Here is an 18,762-nt window from a genome sequence, read left to right on the forward strand (position 1 = left end):
AAGCTGGTGAAAGAACACATCGTCTCCAGCCTTCCCCCAACACTCGACCCGTTCCAGTTTGCCTACCGAAAGAACCGCTCCACTGAGGACGCCATCTCCTCTGCTCTTCACCTGAGCCTGGCACACCTGGAGGAGACGAACACGTACGTGCGGATGCTGTTCCTGGACTTCAGTTCAGCGTTCAACACCATCATCCCACAGCATCTGGTGGGAAAACTGGAACATCTGGGCTTCAGCACACCCCTTCGAAACTGGCTGCTAGACTTCCTCACCAACAGACCTCAGTCGGTCCGGGTCGGTCAGACCACCTCTGATGTCATCACCCTCAGCACGGGCTCCCCTCAGGGCTGCATCCTGAGCCCTCTGCTGTTCACCCTGATGATACACGACTGTGTCCCCAGGTTCACTACCAATCACATCGTGAAGTTTGCTGACAACACAATGGTGGTGGGCCTGATCAGAGACGACAACGACCAGGACTACAGAGAGGAGGTGGAGCAGCTGGTAGGCTGCAGAGAAAACAGCCTGATCCTGAACATGGAGAAGACGAAGGAGCTCATCGTCGACTTCAGGAAGAACCGGCCCCACCACGCTCCACTGCTCATCAACAGCTCAGCTGTGGAGGTGGTCAGCAGCACCAAGTTCCTGGGGGTGCACATCACGGACAACCTGACCTGGTCTGTGAACACCACGTCACTGGTGAAGAAGGCGCAGAGGAGACTGTCCTTCCTGCGGAGGATGAGAAGAGCCCGCCTGCCCCCGCCCATCCTCAAGACCTTCTACAGAAGCACCATAGAGAGCATTCTGACAAGCGGTCTCACTGTGTGGGGTGGAGGCTGCAGTACCGCCGACTGGAAGAACGCGAGGAGAGTGGTGAGGACAGCAGAAGGGATCATCCGGGCTCCTCTCCCCTCCATCAAAGACATCTCATCACAGCGCTGTGTGTCCCGAGCCCGTAACATCATCAGGGACCCCTCACACCCCCACCATGGACTGTTCTCCTTGCTGCCTTCTGGGAAGAGGTTCCGCAGCATCTGCTGTAGTTCCTCCAGGTTCTGCAAAAGCTTTTTCCCTGTTGCCATCAGACTGTTGAACTGCTAGTGACTCTGGGCTGTCGAGGCCGAAAAACGGACTCTGTACCACATTCACGTAACTGCACATTTACACATTTGCACATATGCTTCAGAATGCTGGACCGCAGAATGCTGGACTGCTGAAGCCACTAAATGGACTATCTACACATTTGCACAATTGCTTCAGAATGCTGGTCTGCTGAAGCTACTAAATGGACTGTGAACTGCTGAAACCCAAAATGGACACTGCATCACACTTGCATAACTGCACATTTACACATTTGCACATATGCTTCATGCTGCTGAAATGCTGAAGCCACAAATGGACTCTGTACCACACGTGAATAGCACACTGTCTATTTCCCATGCATTGTTTACATTGTTACATTGTTTTTTCATTTCAACTGTTTACATAAATCGCTGCTGCATCTTTAACCTGAAAAATAGTGCAATCTACTGTGATTTTTAGTGATTTCTAGAGTGACTTTTTTCAAGCTGTATGCAAACGAAATTTCGTTCTGTACGCACTTTGTGCATACAAAATGACAATAAAGATATCTAATCTATCTATCTATCTATCTATCTATCTATCTATCTATCTATCTATCTATCTATCTATCTATCTATCTATCTATCTATCTATCTATCTATCTATCTATCTATCTATCTATCTATCTATCTATCTATCTATCTATCTATCTATCTATCTATCTATCTATCTATCTATCTATCTATCTAAAATAATGTAGATATTTTGAGCCACACTCCATACCAGTAGGTGGCGGTAATGCTAACCTAGCGTTTCTTGCCAACCGCTAACAAAAACCAAGAAGAAGAATGTTTTGATTTAACGCCAGCAGCAGAAACAAGGTGAAAGTTGACGTTTAAACAAAAATATTTGGAGCGATGCAGTTTGTACAGAGAAGTGTTTATATGAGTTTGTAATGTTTTGTCGTCGAGCGTCTCCCTCAGAAAGGTGCACCGGTGTAAGTGGTCATTTCTTTGTTTAAAAACCGCTAGCTTGATGTTCTCGGTGTTTATATTCAGTCCCCCCCAGAAGGTAGATTCTCTCAGTCAAAGGTATCAGCGCTGTAAGATGTTTTAACTCGTCGGGTCGGGAGAAAAAAAACAAATCCTTCTGGAGCAGCTACTCTGCCAGGTCCATGGATCGGGACTATTATCCGTCATCTAGTGGAGAATTAGCTTGGTCATCGTCTCGGTTTTCTGCTGCGATTTACACCAAAAGACACTTGCAAAGATCTTGCTTTGTTTTCTGAAATATTCCCTGCGACCAATCCATGTAGCTCAGCCTTAAAATGTTTGGGGTGGAAAGATTATCACAACTCAGTAGCACTTGTTAGATATTGCTTGCTTCACTGATATTAAAGATTTGATTGCATCACAGCTTTTACTTTCTTTTGCTTTGTTTCACAGGTGTGTTTGCTTGAATGACCTGTCAACGATGGATACAGTGATGGACTCTCAAGCCAGGTAAAGCCTAAAAGTAAAAGTAAAAGCTTTAAGTAGGTAATGGAAAGTGGATGGATGCTACTTTCCATGCTGCGTTTTGATAAGGAACTGAAGCATTCATTGGCTGTGCACTGTTTTCAAAGAGAGACAATAACCATACACTTTGATGTTTACATTATTTGTGAATGATCGTGAACTGTGTGCATCACACAAGCTTTTTTTTCTAATAGAAATCTGAAGATTGTGGCATTCATTTCTGACCAAAAACCCAACCTGTCATAACCAGCTTGGTGCATTTACAGCCTAAAGATGTTAACCCCTTCTTTTGTGCAGAATAGTTTCAGTGAAGGCAGATCTGATGGAAAGCAGCTATGGACGTCATGTCTTTAAAGTCTTGTTGCTGATTCCCAATTAGATTTAGATTTGGCTTTTGTGAGGCCTACTCTAACAAATTGAACATGCTTTGGTCTAAAGCAGCGGTTCCCAAACCTTTTTAGCCACACACTCCCTTCTGTGTCCCAACCGGGTTGAGGCACCCCCAATTTTAAAACAAGAAATAAAGAAATAACAAAAGAAATGCAGTTACAACAACACAACCATCATAACAAAGGTTATGGCAATACGATTAGAACATAATTTGAATTAAATTGCAATAAGGTTACACAACAGAATCCTGAGGATTCTCAGGTGCATCGGTGGCTCAGCGTGGGGCCAGAGAAAGAAAGAGACACTCAGATGGTTAAACCTCCACAGACAATCTGAAACATCTGTGAATCAGAGACTATCCAGGTGGATTCACGGACTATACTCTGATGATCTCCCTGTGTGTGTTCTCTCTTTATTTATTCCAGTACCAGCTTCTAAATCTGAGTCTGATTCACAATTTTACGCTGCAAAATAGAAACACGAAGAAGTTTAATTTGATTTGTGTCCGATGATGAGCAAGAGAGACACTTTGGTAGAGCGGCACAGAGTAACAATAACAGAGCGCTCCATAAAGATGTTATTAATCAGAGAAATAAAAAGTTATTTCCTGATTGTTTCACAAAGTTACATCCAACAGGTAAACGTGCCCACGGCAACACACCTCAACTCCCCTCAGCCCCACCGCCGGTTTCCCCATTCTTGTCACAATACGCGCTAAAACTGCACCTGTCTGAATCACAACGAATAATATACGTAGCCAAAGTCTCCCACCACAGCTTTGGATCTCTGCAGCTTCTCAAAGTTACAGCGGGCTTTTCTGATTAATTCCTTGCCTGGCCCGCTTTAGGTGTTCGCCCATATCTTTCTTAGCTTTGCTGTTTGGCCCTCCTACCATTTTCAGATGATACATTGAACTCTGCTTGGCGGTATGTTGAAATTGTGAAATACTGGTTTTGTTTCTTTGCTTTAACCTTTTCCACAACTTCATCCCTGCCACGTCTGGTGTGCGCTTGATCTTCATGTTGCTCATTGTCCACTAATGTTTTCACAAAAAAATAAAATAAAAGCCACCTCTGAGGCTTACAAAAAAAAAGCTGTATTCATACTGAAATAAAATTTCACACAGGTAATTGATTTTATTAGATTTTGTTTAAGGATGTCAGAAAAAGGGGAATTAATTCAATGCATTCCTCAGGTTTCCGATTTGGTTTGTTTAAACTTTAGAAAACCACGTATGCCTCAGTTATGCATGTCGCCGGGCTGTCCCTCTACATTATAGTCTAATGATTTACTCTGATTTGGTCTTTTCTGCTACAGCATGACCGATGAACCCAGGCCAGAAGACAAAAGGAACGATGTTCAACAAACGGATGCAAAAGTGGAACCCCAAACGTCGGACCAAACTAAAGATCGCATACAATCAGAGAGCACGCCCGATGGCCTGGCTCGTCAAAATTCAGCTGACTGTGGGTCTGCAGGTGAAGTGGAGGAATCGCTTTCTGCAGAAAGCAGAAGTAACCAAGCTCTCAGCTCTAATGGACAGAAATCGAGTCGACCCAGCTCACCTGGACCTCACCCAGTAGAAACAACCTGTGTTGCTGCGCGCCCCACAAACCCAAAACTCAGCCTCTGTCTTAGTAACAGTCCCAGTAAAGCTGCCGGCCCGCCCAGCGATGTGGAGATGCTGAGTCCTGACAGCCCAGTATGTGAAACTAACATCAGCAATTCATCAGATTTTTGTGCTGCTGGCGGCGTCTGTGCAGAAGACTCTGGATTTGCAAAGGATCCAGGTATAAAATCCCATCAGGTTGTCAAAGATTCCTGCTCTGGGGGTCCGACTAAGGACAAAGGCTGTCCAGTTGCCACAAGCACCGAAGAAGAAGATGCGGAGATGGCGGAGGGCAGTGGCTCATCTAATATGAGCCAGGAGTTAACCGAGAGCCAGCCAGATGCAATTTATAAAAGGTACAACTTCTTTGCATGTCGGTTTGTGCCTTAGAAAGTGAAGGTGTTATACGGTGTAATCTCTTTCCTTCACTCCAGTCTTTGCACACTGACCTGCTGTTTTTTGATTTTTTTTGTTGCAGTGTTCCCTTGGCGTTTTGTAACTTGGACAAAACATGGCTGGGGACTCCCATAGAGGAGCTCAACAGAATACCTCAGTGCGCTCCCCCTCTGTCTCACCTGAAAGCGACGCCAAATCATACCGTCACAGTCAGGGTGAGTCAACAGACACTTGCTCTCATATAGATCTTTGATGTTCGGTTAAAAAAAGGGAAAAAGAAGAAGAATGTCTCATCAAGAATACAGATGTCACATATCATGGCTACCGTGGAATATTTTCTGCTCTAATTGGAGGCAAGGAGTTGTGAAAATTTCCCTTTCTGTAGAGATACAGACGGCATGAGAAAGAAAAGAGGGTAGACGGCGGCGCTGTGCTGAGCCATCGTCTGTGATTCCCTCAGGGTATCCTGTCAGTAAAGAGCCTCTCAGACTATCCTCCACTGCCTTTCCCACAGGAACGATGTCTGTTCTAGTGAGGCTGCAAGAAAGTCCGACCATCGACAACCGCCCGCAGCAAAACTAGACAAGGATGCATAGCTACTGTAGGAGACCTGGCTAAAAGCTGCTGTAATGTTCAACATCGTGCGTCACTATTTCATACCCATAAGAATACGATTTTCTCTGTTGTCAGCCACAATCCTGGTGATACTTGTAAAATTACAGGGAATGAAGATATCACCACCCACTGCCTAGATCAGGGTTCATACACAGCGTGGAAAAAGCGTCATATTTGACTGAGTATTTTCCAGGTCTGGATAAATATGTAGAAATAAAATTGAGTGTGGGGAAAATGTGTGTATCTCCAGATTTCTTTCCTGTCTTATTACCAAAATGTCGCATCTCCTCATCCATCTATCTCTCTGCTTCCCTGTTATAAAATCTAAAGTTAAAAATTATCTGTTTGAAAGAGTACGTGTCCATCTTAGTGATTATTGTGAATTAATAGTGTTAAAATGCTTTTGCGTGATTTTTATTTTGCTCTGCATTGACAAAAGTTTTGGGCCACTTGTCTTTGCACTGATAATCTTCAATGATATTCCATTTTTATTGCTGATGTTGGTTCACCGCTTCAAATCTTACAGGGCGACTGTATTCCAGTTCCAGAATGCTCTTATGGGAGTTTTTGACCGTTTGATTAAAAAGTGCATTTGTGAGGTCAGGCACTGATGTTGGACAAGAAGGCCTGATCTGCAAGTCGCTGTGCTGATTTTAGTCCAAAGATGTTCCCTGGGTGGGTGTCAGGACTCTTTGGAGTCTTATTGGGGGGTGAGAATTTCACAGCTGGACCTTTTGCATCCTGTCACAGTAACTCGCTGATCTCCTGAGAGCGACCCATTATATCACTAATGTTTGTTGAAGCAGTCTGCCTGCCCTGATGCAGGTTTTCATAGACCTGTGGCCATGTACGACGCTGGAACACCTAAATCCAATTAAGTTCATGCGTGAGCCAGTACTCCTGTATTTTGGATTAAACGTATATAATTTGTGTTCTTTACAAGACGTGATTTATGAAATCACTTATTTTTTGTGTTGCTTGTTTGATTTAGCCTCCAGTAAATAATTTGACGTAGCATTATTGGAAAGGTGCTATTAGAAAGCGGTGTTTTATTTTATATTTTGATTCTACTGGACCTCTTTATTTCATAAATTCGGAAGCACCGGCGCAGGTTTCTTGGGACCAGATCATGAGACAGGATTCCAGTCTTGACGACTCTAGAAACATCAGTAACTGCTAAAGATGGGATTTCTTGCCTTCTGTGTTACAGACAGATCTCCTCAGAGAGGGAGAGGTCCCCACCCCGTACCCCTCCAAGTTCAGAGATATGTGGGATGATATGTCTGTTAAGATGCCCTGCTCTGAGAAGAATCTCTTTCCTCTGGAGACTGAGGTATATTAATTACAGTTTCATGCTTTAGTTTGCTCTACAGTCCCTCTTTAAATCATGCGACTGCTCTAAAATTGTTTTCTTTAATGACGTTTATAAAGGATGGAAGTGGTTTCCAAAGTCGGTGGGAGCTGATCCATACTGCCTTACGAAGAGGATTCAAAAGTTGTCTGGATGTCAGGGTGAGAACCTTTTTATACTTGTGTATATCATAATTTTATTATTTGTAAAACTGAGTAATTTTGATGCTACCTTTTTTTCTTGGTAAGTTTTATAATTTTAGTATATTTGTTTATTTTATTTTGTATATTATTTAAACAGGTCTTTAACAAACTTGTTGACTGATGTTCATAACTAAAAAGAGAGAGAAAAAATGCTACTATCTTTTATTTTTTTAAGATCTCACCTAAACTGTAGATTTCCCTCTTTGGTTTTTACTTTGATTCCTAACACTTGATGGATCACTGAACTTATGCCATAAACAACCACAAGGTGGCAGAGTTCATCACTCTTGTGCTTCGGGTTGTGCATGAAACGTTTGTGCCGTTTGGAAACATTTTGAGTTTTCTATTTAGGATCAATGATGGCCAACCTTAACAGATTTTTGTAAGAAATAATGTCTCCCATTCTCCTCTTCAGGATGCGATACTGAGGTACAACACGGCCCATGCAAAGAAATGGGACTTCACTGCCTTGAACCTTTTTTGCACAGAGGTAAGCAGTTCGAAATATAATTGTTTTACAAAATTAAATTGTTGCAACATTGAGCTGTCATTCCTGTGAGGTAATAGATTAAACACAAAAAGAGAAGTCAGTGATTTTAACTTTAGTTTATTTTGTAAAAAGAAACATGCCAATGCTGCCTTAGAGCTGAGTGAGGAACGTCTGCTTTAACTTGAGTGACTGCACACACGCTGCTGTTCTTCATCCCCAAAAGGAGGCTCAGAGGCTCATGGGAGCGCCGTACAGTTAGCATAGACGAGTGCAGATCAAAGCATCAGCAGCTGTTGCTGATAAACAAGAGCGATGGCTTCCCTTCATTTTCCGCTCGTTCTTTTTAAACTTTCTATCCTGCATTTAGACTTGCATTATGTACACAAATATTTTACTTTTATTTAAGGACCAAAGAATTTTATGTTTTCAGGGAATTTCTCATGTCTTTATGGGGCATTGATTTCTACAATGTTGCTAAACTACTTCCAGCTACTCATATATACTTCATATTTGTCATTATACATGTCAACTGTAATTATTCCTAATGTTACCAAGAAAACAAAACGATGTCTTTGCATGGATAACTTATTAAAAGTGTACATTGGTTTTGTTAAATGGTTTTAGTCAAGTTGTTAAGTTATTAAAATGATTGTTGTTTTTATATGGCTCTCTGTTTTCACCAGTCAAAAATATTTCTTAGGTCCATTCCCTCTCTTAATGAATTACTCAGTTAAACTCAGACCATTTATTGTTCCCCCTCTTGTGTAAAATACATTTTCAGAGTAAGACTTTGTGGGTCAATATCAACCTAAGCATGTTTTATAGCTTAATCCAAGTAAATTAAAAGCCCCTTTAAATTGGTACAGACGCCAAGGAGGAAGGCAAGAGAGTTGCTTTTCCAGGCCTCTGTCGTCAGCAACTCTTTCTGTCCAATCACATTGCATTTGCTCCTTTTTATAGAGCACCGATTTATTGTGTTGTCTGCCATTTTTGGTGCCAAAACCTTTTATAAAACAGAGCAGTTAGTGTAGGAGAACAAATGTTTACAGTTAAAAGGGTCTAGGTTGTCGACTAAAAAATAATTTTAAAATTTGTGATAATTTTACTAGTGAGCTTCCATTTCAAAACGTTACATAGCGGCGGTGGCTGATGATTAAAAACTTTTTCTAGGGGGGGCGCACTAGATATTTACAAATGACTACATAACAATAAACTCTACTTGAACATAAAAACGTACATGGTAACTTGCCTGCCGCTGGATGTTTAAGGCTGGCCAAATTCGTTTTTATGAATTTTTCTCTCTAGCAAAAGCTTTGAGAAATTATTAATTTGTAACTAAAATACCTAATTGTCTTTCATTGTGCTGCAACGTCATCTCCTGTCTTGTAATTTTTCTCTGACTCTTCTGTTTGCATCCACATGTGTGAGTAATATTTACGCCTGCACATCTGAGCTGCCAGGGGTGTGAGTTGAAAGGTATGATGAATTAATCTGATTGGATGAAGAATCACATAAAAAGTGCTGATTGGCAACATGCGCAGTGAGCTGCACCTTGGGGAGAATCTTTAAGTAACCAATTAGAGGCCAGCATGGAGTAACAAAGAAGCCAAAAGTGTTAGACTGCACATACACACTCATCAGTCGGGCTCCCCCCCTGTTGACACATTAAAATTAGGCCTAGCGCTCCCTACTGACAAGCCAGCTCTGATTATAAAGTATCTCCTAGTTCTATTTTTTTCTGGTGTTTGAAATCAATAAACTGGACTCGCTGTCTGTTAAAAGAGCTATAAGTAATACTGACGCCATGTGGCTGATTTGGTACAACAGCTTGCTAATCACAACAATCTAATATGCCATTTTAAAAAGGTGTGTTGCTGTTGTGAATTTTTACTAACACAGGATAGGTATAAGCTGTTGCATTCTGTTCTGTTTCTGGTCTGCTTCTCTTACTGGCTGCCATGTCTGCAGACTGCTGCTCTTTTGTGAAGATAAAATACCAAATGCTGCTCTATGTTTTGGGAACTCTGGGAATCCCCATATGATTGGCTCAGGAACCAGGAAGTAAACATGGGCTACACACTGAACTGAAGTAGTTCCAGACCGTACCTCTAGGTTTGAAAGGATAAAAACGTGACTAAAACATTGTTGATGGAGAGGACTGATTGTTTATAGGGAATGTTGCTTCCATCCAAGGTGACAAATGAGAACAATTTAGGTTGATTTTACAGTAAACTTACTTATAGCTCCTTTAACGTGTCAATTTATGTTCTCTGAATTTCAATACATTTGATAATCGGATCTACTTTAGGTTTAAATCATTTTATCATTTCATAGACGACCACTTATTCGCTGTATGTGATGTGTTTGGTGCAAAGCTGGTCACAGTGTAGTGGCATATGGAACAATATTTTGTTAAACTAAAAGTACTCCTTCATGTTTGAATGAGGATGTAGAGGTATAAAGGCTAGGGGCTACATGTTATTGGGGAGATGTGCAATCTTACATAATGGTGTGGAATCTCACAGGGATATTACTTGCAATGCATAAATATGTAAGAGTACATTTCTAATATCTTTCAGTTTGAGGTTCACAGTTAAAATACTAGTCTGTGCAGATACTGGAAAATAATGATGCCCATGCAAAACAAAATACATATCTGATTGACCGTGTTAGGTGCAAGTCAGCATTTGCCAAAATATGCTAAAACTGTGTGAGACATCAGTTTTCTTTTTTTGTAGGCCTTACAACCAGCCCAGTGTCTGAACATAGTCATATAACCAGTTTTGTGAAAAACAGCCACATTTCTTATATCAGGGTTCTTAAACAGTGTTGAGTATTTTCTTTATCTGAATAAGTCTGAGAAAAGAAAACAGTTTGGGGAGATGTTTGTAATTCAATTCAATTCAATTTTATTTATATAGCGCCAAATCATGAAACACGTCATCTCAAGGCACTTTACAAAGTCAAGTTCAATCATATTATACAGATTGGGTCAGATTATACAGATTGGTCAAAAATGTCCTATATAAGGAAACTAGTTGATTGCATCAAAGTCCCGACAAGCAGCATTCACTCCTGGGGAAGCGTAGAGCCACAGGAAGAGTCATCTGCATTGTACATGGCTTTGCAGCAATCCCTCATACTGAGCAAGCATGAAGCGACAGTGGGAAGAAAAACCACCCATTAACGGGAAGGAAAACCTCCAGCAGAACTGGGCTCAGTATGAACGGTCATCTGCCTCGACCGACTGGGGTTACAGAAGACAGAACAGAGACACAACAAGAGAGACAAAAAAGCACAGAAGCACACATTGATCTAGTCAGGCTTTCAAGGCTAATTCAAGGCTTTCCTTTCTGTCCTAGGAACTAGATGCTGAGTCCATTCCTCCGTCTGTTTACTCTTCTTTAAGTTCCTTCATGAATTTTCAGATTCATCCATCCATCCGTCTGCATGTTTGTCCATCCATCTGTTTGATTCATCTGTACGTCCGCTCCACAGCTACGTGTTTTTCCATATGTCTAAATAAATGACAATAACAAATGTGTTTTATACAAAGAAATTATCGAAATGTTATCATGTGAATATAGATCTAATAAATACAATCTTGTCCCTGTTTGGTAATCGGTGATTCCAGTTTTTTTTTTTTTCTTCCCCTTTTCTTTTTTTTGACCTTGCTATTAAGTAATTTTTCTATCCATCTCTTTCTCTCTCTATCCCTCCATCCAGCCACCCGTCTATGCAGCCTGCTTGTAGTTTTTTTGCAAGTTTATTTAAATCCTGGACGTGATTAAAATGTCTTCTTAGTGAAATGTTGGATTTTTTTTTAAGCGGTCAAAAGTGGACTGAAAATGTGTGGCCAACAGTAGCATATTTAGTTAAAACTGGTAAACTAAATATAATGGTGTTTAGGACTGCTTTGAAATGAAAACAGATTTCTCTAAAGCAGTTTATTGTGAGTTTGAAATGAAGCTGTGGTTCCTCTCCTTACCCCGAATTGTCTAATTTGATTCTGAGCGACGTTTTTGTTGCCTGGGGTAATTGCATGGAGGTGTATTGCCCCCGAGCCAATGATTGACACGCCTCTCAATGTTTTAACAGCCATAGGAGGCGGGGGGAAAATAGGGTCATCCAAATTAGAGCTTGTCTGTAAATCGTCGTATGTTTCGCTCTCAGCTGAATGAAACTGTCACCGTGTCACTATCTGATGAATGTTTGTGAGAACGGAGCTGGAGAACAGTCCAAGAATAAGTATAACTGATGCAGCTCTTATTCGTGAACCTTCGACAGTAAAACAAAAACCCGACAGTTTGTGTTTACTGTGCTGCAGCTTGGGTTTGGATCCATTATTAAAAGGGTTTGGTGGGATACATTAAGCAAAAACATATAAAACAATACTTGTGTCGGTTTTTACCCCCAAGAAATTACATTTACCTTTTTAACTAGAAGATAAATGGACAATTAACCATTAACCTACAATTACTATGACTTGTTGGAGATATTTTTTAAAAACATTTAAGTATAGAAATGATGTTGTTTGCTTTGCACAGCCATGTGGCCACCTTGCTGCTTTAGCTGTTTAAATGCAGTCCTTTCTTACGTCATCCTGCTGCATCACCACCTACCATCTATTAGTCCCACAGGAGCACTTTATGATGTCTGCCAGCTCATTACTTCTGACAGCATTTAGTCAGACCTGCTCTACAGCCATATAAATGCTTCTAGCTAAGTCAACCGCAGAAGACTTCCTCTTGAAAATCAACCAGCCTGCCACTCTCTCCACAATTGGTCATTTGCATTTGCTCCAGAAGGTCCATTTAATCAGCGCAGGCTCCCCTGCTTACCTTGATAGAATAAGGCGAGTGATTGATGACAGTGACATTCGAAGCCAATACACTCATAAATGATTGTGTTGTAAATCTGGGTGTATGATGGAAAACCTGGATGTTTATTTGAGAGGGAATTGCCCGTGGATGCTGAGGTAAGCTGCCGCTGAAGTATGGATGCCTCGGTCACGGCGGGCTCATTTTCAGATTGATGACGGTTTCCTCTTAAACGCGATCCGTGCAGCGAGTGGCTCAGCAGCATCTTCTCTTCCCCCTTTAAACGTTGGGACTCTGTGATATCTAAGATGTGTAACATTAACTTTATGGAAGGCCACTTGGACCGGAACGGCGTGGTTGCTTTTATTATTTCTTAAGTCCAACAGAGACCAGGAAATGAAATGCAAAAAAAAAAAAAGTGCAAATAAATGTCCCTGTGGAAATATAGTGGAGGTAAAAGTGCAAAAGGAAAACATTGGCGCCTGAACATAAATGTTTAAGTTCTAAAACACATTTACAATAAATCATTTTTTAAACATAATTATATGTTTTGATATAGTACCAGATAGTGTCAGGAGATAAAAAAATAAAAAGAAGATGTGAAATACAGAAATTAATATTTGGGAGAACAGTTGGTGAAAAGAAATAAAATAACTTGGTTGAAAATTGAGTGAAATAAAAAGGCTAATTAAATGAATAAGTATCTTAACACTGGCATAAGACAAACATCAGTATTAATGTATGCAACATTTATAGAAATGTCTTACTTTTGTTTATTTTTATTGCAGAATTGGTCCTCCATACTTATCACATTAACCTTCTCTTGCCTTCAAAGACATTTAAATTCTGTTTAAGAAAACCTTTTGTTAAAATGTGGCTCTTGGTACTGGGTCCCTACTTTTCCCTGTCATTATAAAACTTTTACTGAAATAACTTTTCTCCTCCTCGTACATTTTTTGTTACTTCTAACCATTTTTGTTGAAACCAGTAAGCACGCTGTGATTTCTGACTATCAGATTAATAAAAATGACCCCTCCTGTGTGTTTTGGCTTCTCTCCAGTATCTTGAGCATTGTGAGGTGCAACAGCTGTTTGATTCCGTACTACCTGCTATGGTCGACTTGGCACTTAGTGCTCCCCGCCTCTGCACAACGGTAAGTTTTTCTCTCTTAATCCCAGTGGTTATCAGAAGGGGCGGCTTCCTTTTTAATACAATAAACAAATAAAAATCCTTAACATACATGCATTATGCTTTGTTTTGTCAGTAATGCATTTCCAGCACACTCAGAGTGTCTTTAGTGTTGCATTTATGTGTTTTTAAAGTGAAGTATTTTTTTTTTTTTTCTTGGATGAAATCCTATTTAAGTAGGATTGTGTGTATTAGTACAGGTAAAATAAAGCTGATATTGAATAAACATTTACAAGCGTTGTGTCTACTTCCTCTTTTGGTAGTCACCACAGCGAGTCCTTTGTCTCCATCTAAACCTGTCTTCTGCTTCTTCCTGTATCACACCAGCTACCATCATGTCCTTCTTTAACTTCATCCACTAATCTCCTCTTTGTTCTTCCTCCGGGCCTCCAGCCTGGCAGTTCCAGCCTCAGTATCCTTCTATTGTCTGGCCTCTCTGGCTTTATCTCCAAAACATCTGACAAGAGCTGTCCCTTTGACTAACTCATTCCTGGTCTTATCCATCCTCTTCACTCCCAAACCTCAACATCTTCTCTGCTACCTGCAGCTCTACCTCCTGTGTCTTCCTCAGGACTACTGACTACCTTGCTGGTCTCACCACCATGTTGTAAACCTTTCCTTTCATTCTCTCTGATACTTTTTTTGTTATCACACAACACATCTGACACTTTTCTCCACCCATTCCGAGCTGCTTGGACACATTTCTTCACCTCTTTTTCACACTTGTCAACGGCATCATTCTGGACCTTTGACCTTAAGTACCTCAACCGTTTTTATCTCTGATCCCTGTAACCTCAGGGCTCCACTTGGGTCCCTCCCATTTACACACATGTATTCCTCTCCTTTCTAGGGGAAACCTCCATCTCTCTAGATTTCCCTCCACCTGTTCCCTGCCCTCACCCCCAGATCCCAATGTCATCTGCATACGTCATAGTCAATGGAAGGTCCTCTCTGACAGCATCTTTCAACCTGTCCATCACCACAGCAAACAAGAAGGGGCTCATAGCCAATCCTTGATGCAGTAACATTTTCACTTGAACTCCTCTGTCAGACCTACAGCACACGTCATCACTGTCTCACGGCTCTCATACATGTCCTGCACCACTCTAACATGCGTCTCTGCTAGTCAAGACTTCCTAATACAACACCACAGCTCCTCACTCTGCACCCGGTCATGTGCTTTCTCCAGATTTACAAAAACACAATGCATTCCCTCCGGCCTTCTCTGTCCTTCTCCATCAACATCCTCAAAGCAAATACTCCATCTGTAGGACTTTTTCTTGACATGACATCGTACTGCAGCTCACAGATGCTCACCTCTGACATCAGTCTAGCTTCCACTACTCTTTCCCATAATTTAATTGTTTGACTCATCAGCTTTATTCTTCTGTAGTTGCCAGAGCTCTGCATATCTCCATTTTTCTTGAATAGTGGTACCAAAAGTCTCCTCCATTTCTTTAGCCTTTTCTCGCTCTCTATGATCTCATTGAACAGCCTAGTCAAAAACTCTATTGCCGTCTTTCCTAGACACTTCCACACCTCCACAGGTAAATCATCAGACCCACTGCTTTTCCACTCTTCATCTATTTCAAAACCTTCCTTACTTCATCCTTTATAATCTTTGTTACTTCCTGACACTTCTTCTGCCTTTTGTTCTCCCTAATTTTCTTAATTCCTCAACTCTTAAAAGCACTCCTTCCATCTTCCTATCACACTAGTTTCACCTCTCAGTACATGTTTACCTCAATCCTTAATCACCCTAACCTGCTGAACATCCTTCCTATCTTTCTCTCTCTCTGCCTCGCCAACCTATATAATTCCTTCTTTCAGTCCTAACTGTCCAACCTATCATACAAGCGTCTATATACCCTTGGTTTGGCCGTAGCTACCTCTACCTTTACTTTACGCATCATTTCTCTTTACTCCTGGCAGTTCTTCAGTCCTCAGTGTCCCACTTTTGTTTTGTAGCTGATCTCTTTTTCTAAACACACTCCTGTACTTCCTTGTTCCACCCCCAAGTCTCCTTATCAATTTTTCTTCCAGAAGACGTACCAAGTACCCTTCTACCTGTCCCCCTTATAGCATTAGCTGCCGTTGTCCAGTCATCTGGAAGCTCTACCCGGCCACCCAGACCCTGTCTCAACTCCTCCCTGATAGCTGCACAACTTTCTTCCTTTACATATGTATACTTTGTATACATGTTTATACTCTGTATACTTTGTATATATGTTTTTTGAAAGTTAGTGTTTCAAATTAACACTTGTCACGAGAAATTTGTGCAAAGGGTGTGTTTGATAGTAGATGGTAAAGAGGCTTAGTTTATCACTTAAAATTGCAACATGATAAATCCCTGGTATCTGCATAAAACACTTTTTAGAAGTAAAAAGTAATTTCAGGCGTTTTACTTCTACTCTTTGGCTGTGTTCAAACTACAGGTCTTGATGCTCAATTCCATTATTATTTTTTTTACTTAAATCAGATTTTTTAATATTTTTTTGAGGTGGGTGTTAATATTATTATTAAATGTGAGCGCCATCATAGTGCTGTCTTAACGGTTCAAGACCGCAAAGCGACCCGCATGTACAGATAAGAGAAGGAGACGTCACACAGCAGCGCACTGTTTGCAGAAGTAATGGTGAATGTAATTGTTTCTAGAATGTTGAATAGAGTTTGTTAAAAAAAAAAAACACAGACAAAAAATGTTTTTTAAATGCGGAGACCAGCCGGCATCTCTCCTTGCTATTACTAGAAAGCTGTTGAGCAATGGGAGCCGACAATATTAAGACCACATCATAGCGAGATGGAATAAGGTAAGAAGAAAGCAGCACAGCTGTTAGCGATGGTCTTTCATGGAGCGCTAGCTGCTACTGCTGTGTGTGGATGTGTAGTGAGAGACAGGAGAGGGATGTGAAAGACGGATAAAATGCGACATGACCATTCAGACGGCGGACGCTTTGAAAAAAAATCTGATATTTACCCAAATTAGTACTAGATATGGAAGTGGCACAAATCAGATATTTTTGGGGGTGAAAAGATCAGAAGTGGGCTGTTCACACTACTGTGAAAAAGACGGATATGGGTCGCACGTGGGCAAAATATCGGATTTGGGTCACATTTCCCTGCAGTGTAAACGTAGCCTGTGTTGATCATTCATCATTCCTTCATTACTTTAGTTAACACAACGCATCAGGAATTCCCTTCACTGAGAAATGCATTCAGGGAAACGTGGCTTTATACGCTGCCCATTAGAGCCCACAGACCTCTCTTTAACTCCCAGTACATACAGCTGGTCCGTCTTAGAGGTCCGTCCAAATGTCATCCTCATTTGTCTTTGTTTTCAGTCTCTGCCATCCATTATAGCAATACAGGAATTATTACAAGATTGGTATTTTTGTAATTGCATTTTCTATTACAGAGTCTTCAGCTAATTTAATTTACTAAATTCAACTCCCACTCAGAAAGTAGAAGTGGAAAAAATAAAACCCTCCTGTGGCTTTCCAAGCAAGCAGCTGTTGACCACTGTTACTAAAAATGTATTGGTACCTGTAAAGTATAAAGATTGTCTATGTAGTATTAGGCAAAGTTAATGTTTATTTGTGTGTGATTAGAGCTTGTATCGATCTGCCTACTTGGCAGCCTTGGGAGGCTCTTTAGCCCTAATCAGTAAAGATTGATGGGCCCCATGCGTCTGACTGAACGAACCTGAGGGAGAGCAACAAAACCGGAACCTTAATTACTCCCACCCATTTAACTAATGGAGCCTTCCTTATCTCCTGCTCGCTAGATTGCTAAACTAATTTTCTGCTCTCATCAGCCCTCCAACCTACACTGCTACACCCACAAAACCCTGTTTGTATTGTCAGTATTTACCTTTGTCTAATATGTCGCCTTCAAAAACCTTTGTCTCCTTGCATTGACACCATGCCTCTAGTCTTATTATGTTTATAAGTTGTGTGTTTGTGTTCTTTCTCTCTTTAGCCAATTCCTCTACTCAAGTCAGGTATGCACCACTCCCTGACTCTGTCTCAGGAGCAAATAGCCTGTCTTCTGGCCAACGCCTTCTTCTGCACATTCCCTCGACGCAACTCCCGCAGGTCGGAGTACTGCAACTATCCTGAGATCAACTTCTACAGGTAAACAAACATTGATGGAGACATGATTCTCGGATAGCAGCAACCACTGTTTCTTATTATATTGTAACCTGTTCTGGGTCTCACCAAATTTACCCTAAATTCAGTACGTTTTGATTTTTTTTTGTAAACCTTTGCTTTAGACAGGAGAGAGGAGTGCTCCATTTATGACGCCTGTTTCATATCAACAGGGTCCTTTTTTAATAGGTTTTAAAGCATTTAAACTATTTGCTAAATGTTGTCTAAAAGGATGATTCCATTTTATTCCTTTTATTCACAAAAACATTATTTCCATAAGGGGGAGCTACTGCCTTGGAAACCAGCCGTATAGGAATCAATTGGATTTTTTCATTTTTGTTAAACTCCACGAATTCTGTTATTGGTTTGCAGGTATATTACATTCTCAGTTTGAATGTTAACTTGTAACTTAGTTTACTGACAGAGGCTATAAAGAGGATTTTCGCTTTTATTTTTGGTCAAATATTTAGTTTTGCTGTGTGTTTACCAAAACTTCATCGATCACTGGGAGGGAGTTTAAGCTGTGGGCTGAGATTTATTTTGCCCCCTGTTTCTATTTTGTCCTTTATGTGGGATGAAGACTGCAGTAGGTGTTTTTTTTTTTTTGTTTTTTTTTTAAATTGAGTTTTTCTTTTACCATCACCTCAACAGTAAATGGTTTGCTGAATACAAAAATACTGAGGTCCTTGTAAATATTTTAGATTTTTTTTATTTATTGGACAACACTGAAGGCATGACACATTGATACAATGTAACATAGTCAGTGCGCAGCTTGTATAACAGTTTAAATATGCTGTTGTCTCAATATAATACAATATACAGCCACTAATCTCTCAATGCTGGTAACAAAAGTGAGTAAGTGAAAATGTACAAATTGTACCTAAAGTGTCAGTATTTTGTGTGACCACCATTATTATCCAGCACTACCTTAAGTCTCTTAACCAAGACGTTCCCTAGAGCTTCAGAGGTGGCC

General features: G+C 40.7%; 1 protein-coding gene across 2 annotated transcripts in view; it reads left to right on the plus strand.

Moving 5' to 3' along the window:
- Positions 1 to 1,863: 1,863 nt before the first annotated feature.
- parga (poly (ADP-ribose) glycohydrolase a) overlaps positions 1,864 to 18,762 on the plus strand; it is a 33,319-nt gene continuing 16,420 nt past the window's right edge. The window contains exons 1-9 of one of the 2 annotated variants that reach the window (XM_036126395.1): positions 1,864 to 1,943; positions 2,508 to 2,564; positions 4,287 to 4,934; positions 5,057 to 5,189; positions 6,800 to 6,922; positions 7,021 to 7,101; positions 7,559 to 7,633; positions 13,514 to 13,606; positions 17,620 to 17,774. In XM_036126395.1, coding sequence (XP_035982288.1) covers positions 2,536 to 2,564; positions 4,287 to 4,934; positions 5,057 to 5,189; positions 6,800 to 6,922; positions 7,021 to 7,101; positions 7,559 to 7,633; positions 13,514 to 13,606; positions 17,620 to 17,774 — 1,337 coding nt within the window. In that variant the 5' untranslated portion in view covers positions 1,864 to 1,943; positions 2,508 to 2,535. Of the gene's footprint in view, positions 2,060 to 2,507; positions 2,565 to 4,286; positions 4,935 to 5,056; positions 5,190 to 6,799; positions 6,923 to 7,020; positions 7,102 to 7,558; positions 7,634 to 13,513; positions 13,607 to 17,619; positions 17,775 to 18,762 lie in introns of both variants that reach the window. The other variant, XM_036126394.1, reaches the window with a different exon arrangement.

This window comes from Fundulus heteroclitus, chromosome 22 (assembly GCF_011125445.2).
Source record: "Fundulus heteroclitus isolate FHET01 chromosome 22, MU-UCD_Fhet_4.1, whole genome shotgun sequence".
In the NCBI taxonomy this organism is placed as follows: domain Eukaryota; kingdom Metazoa; phylum Chordata; class Actinopteri; order Cyprinodontiformes; family Fundulidae; genus Fundulus; species Fundulus heteroclitus.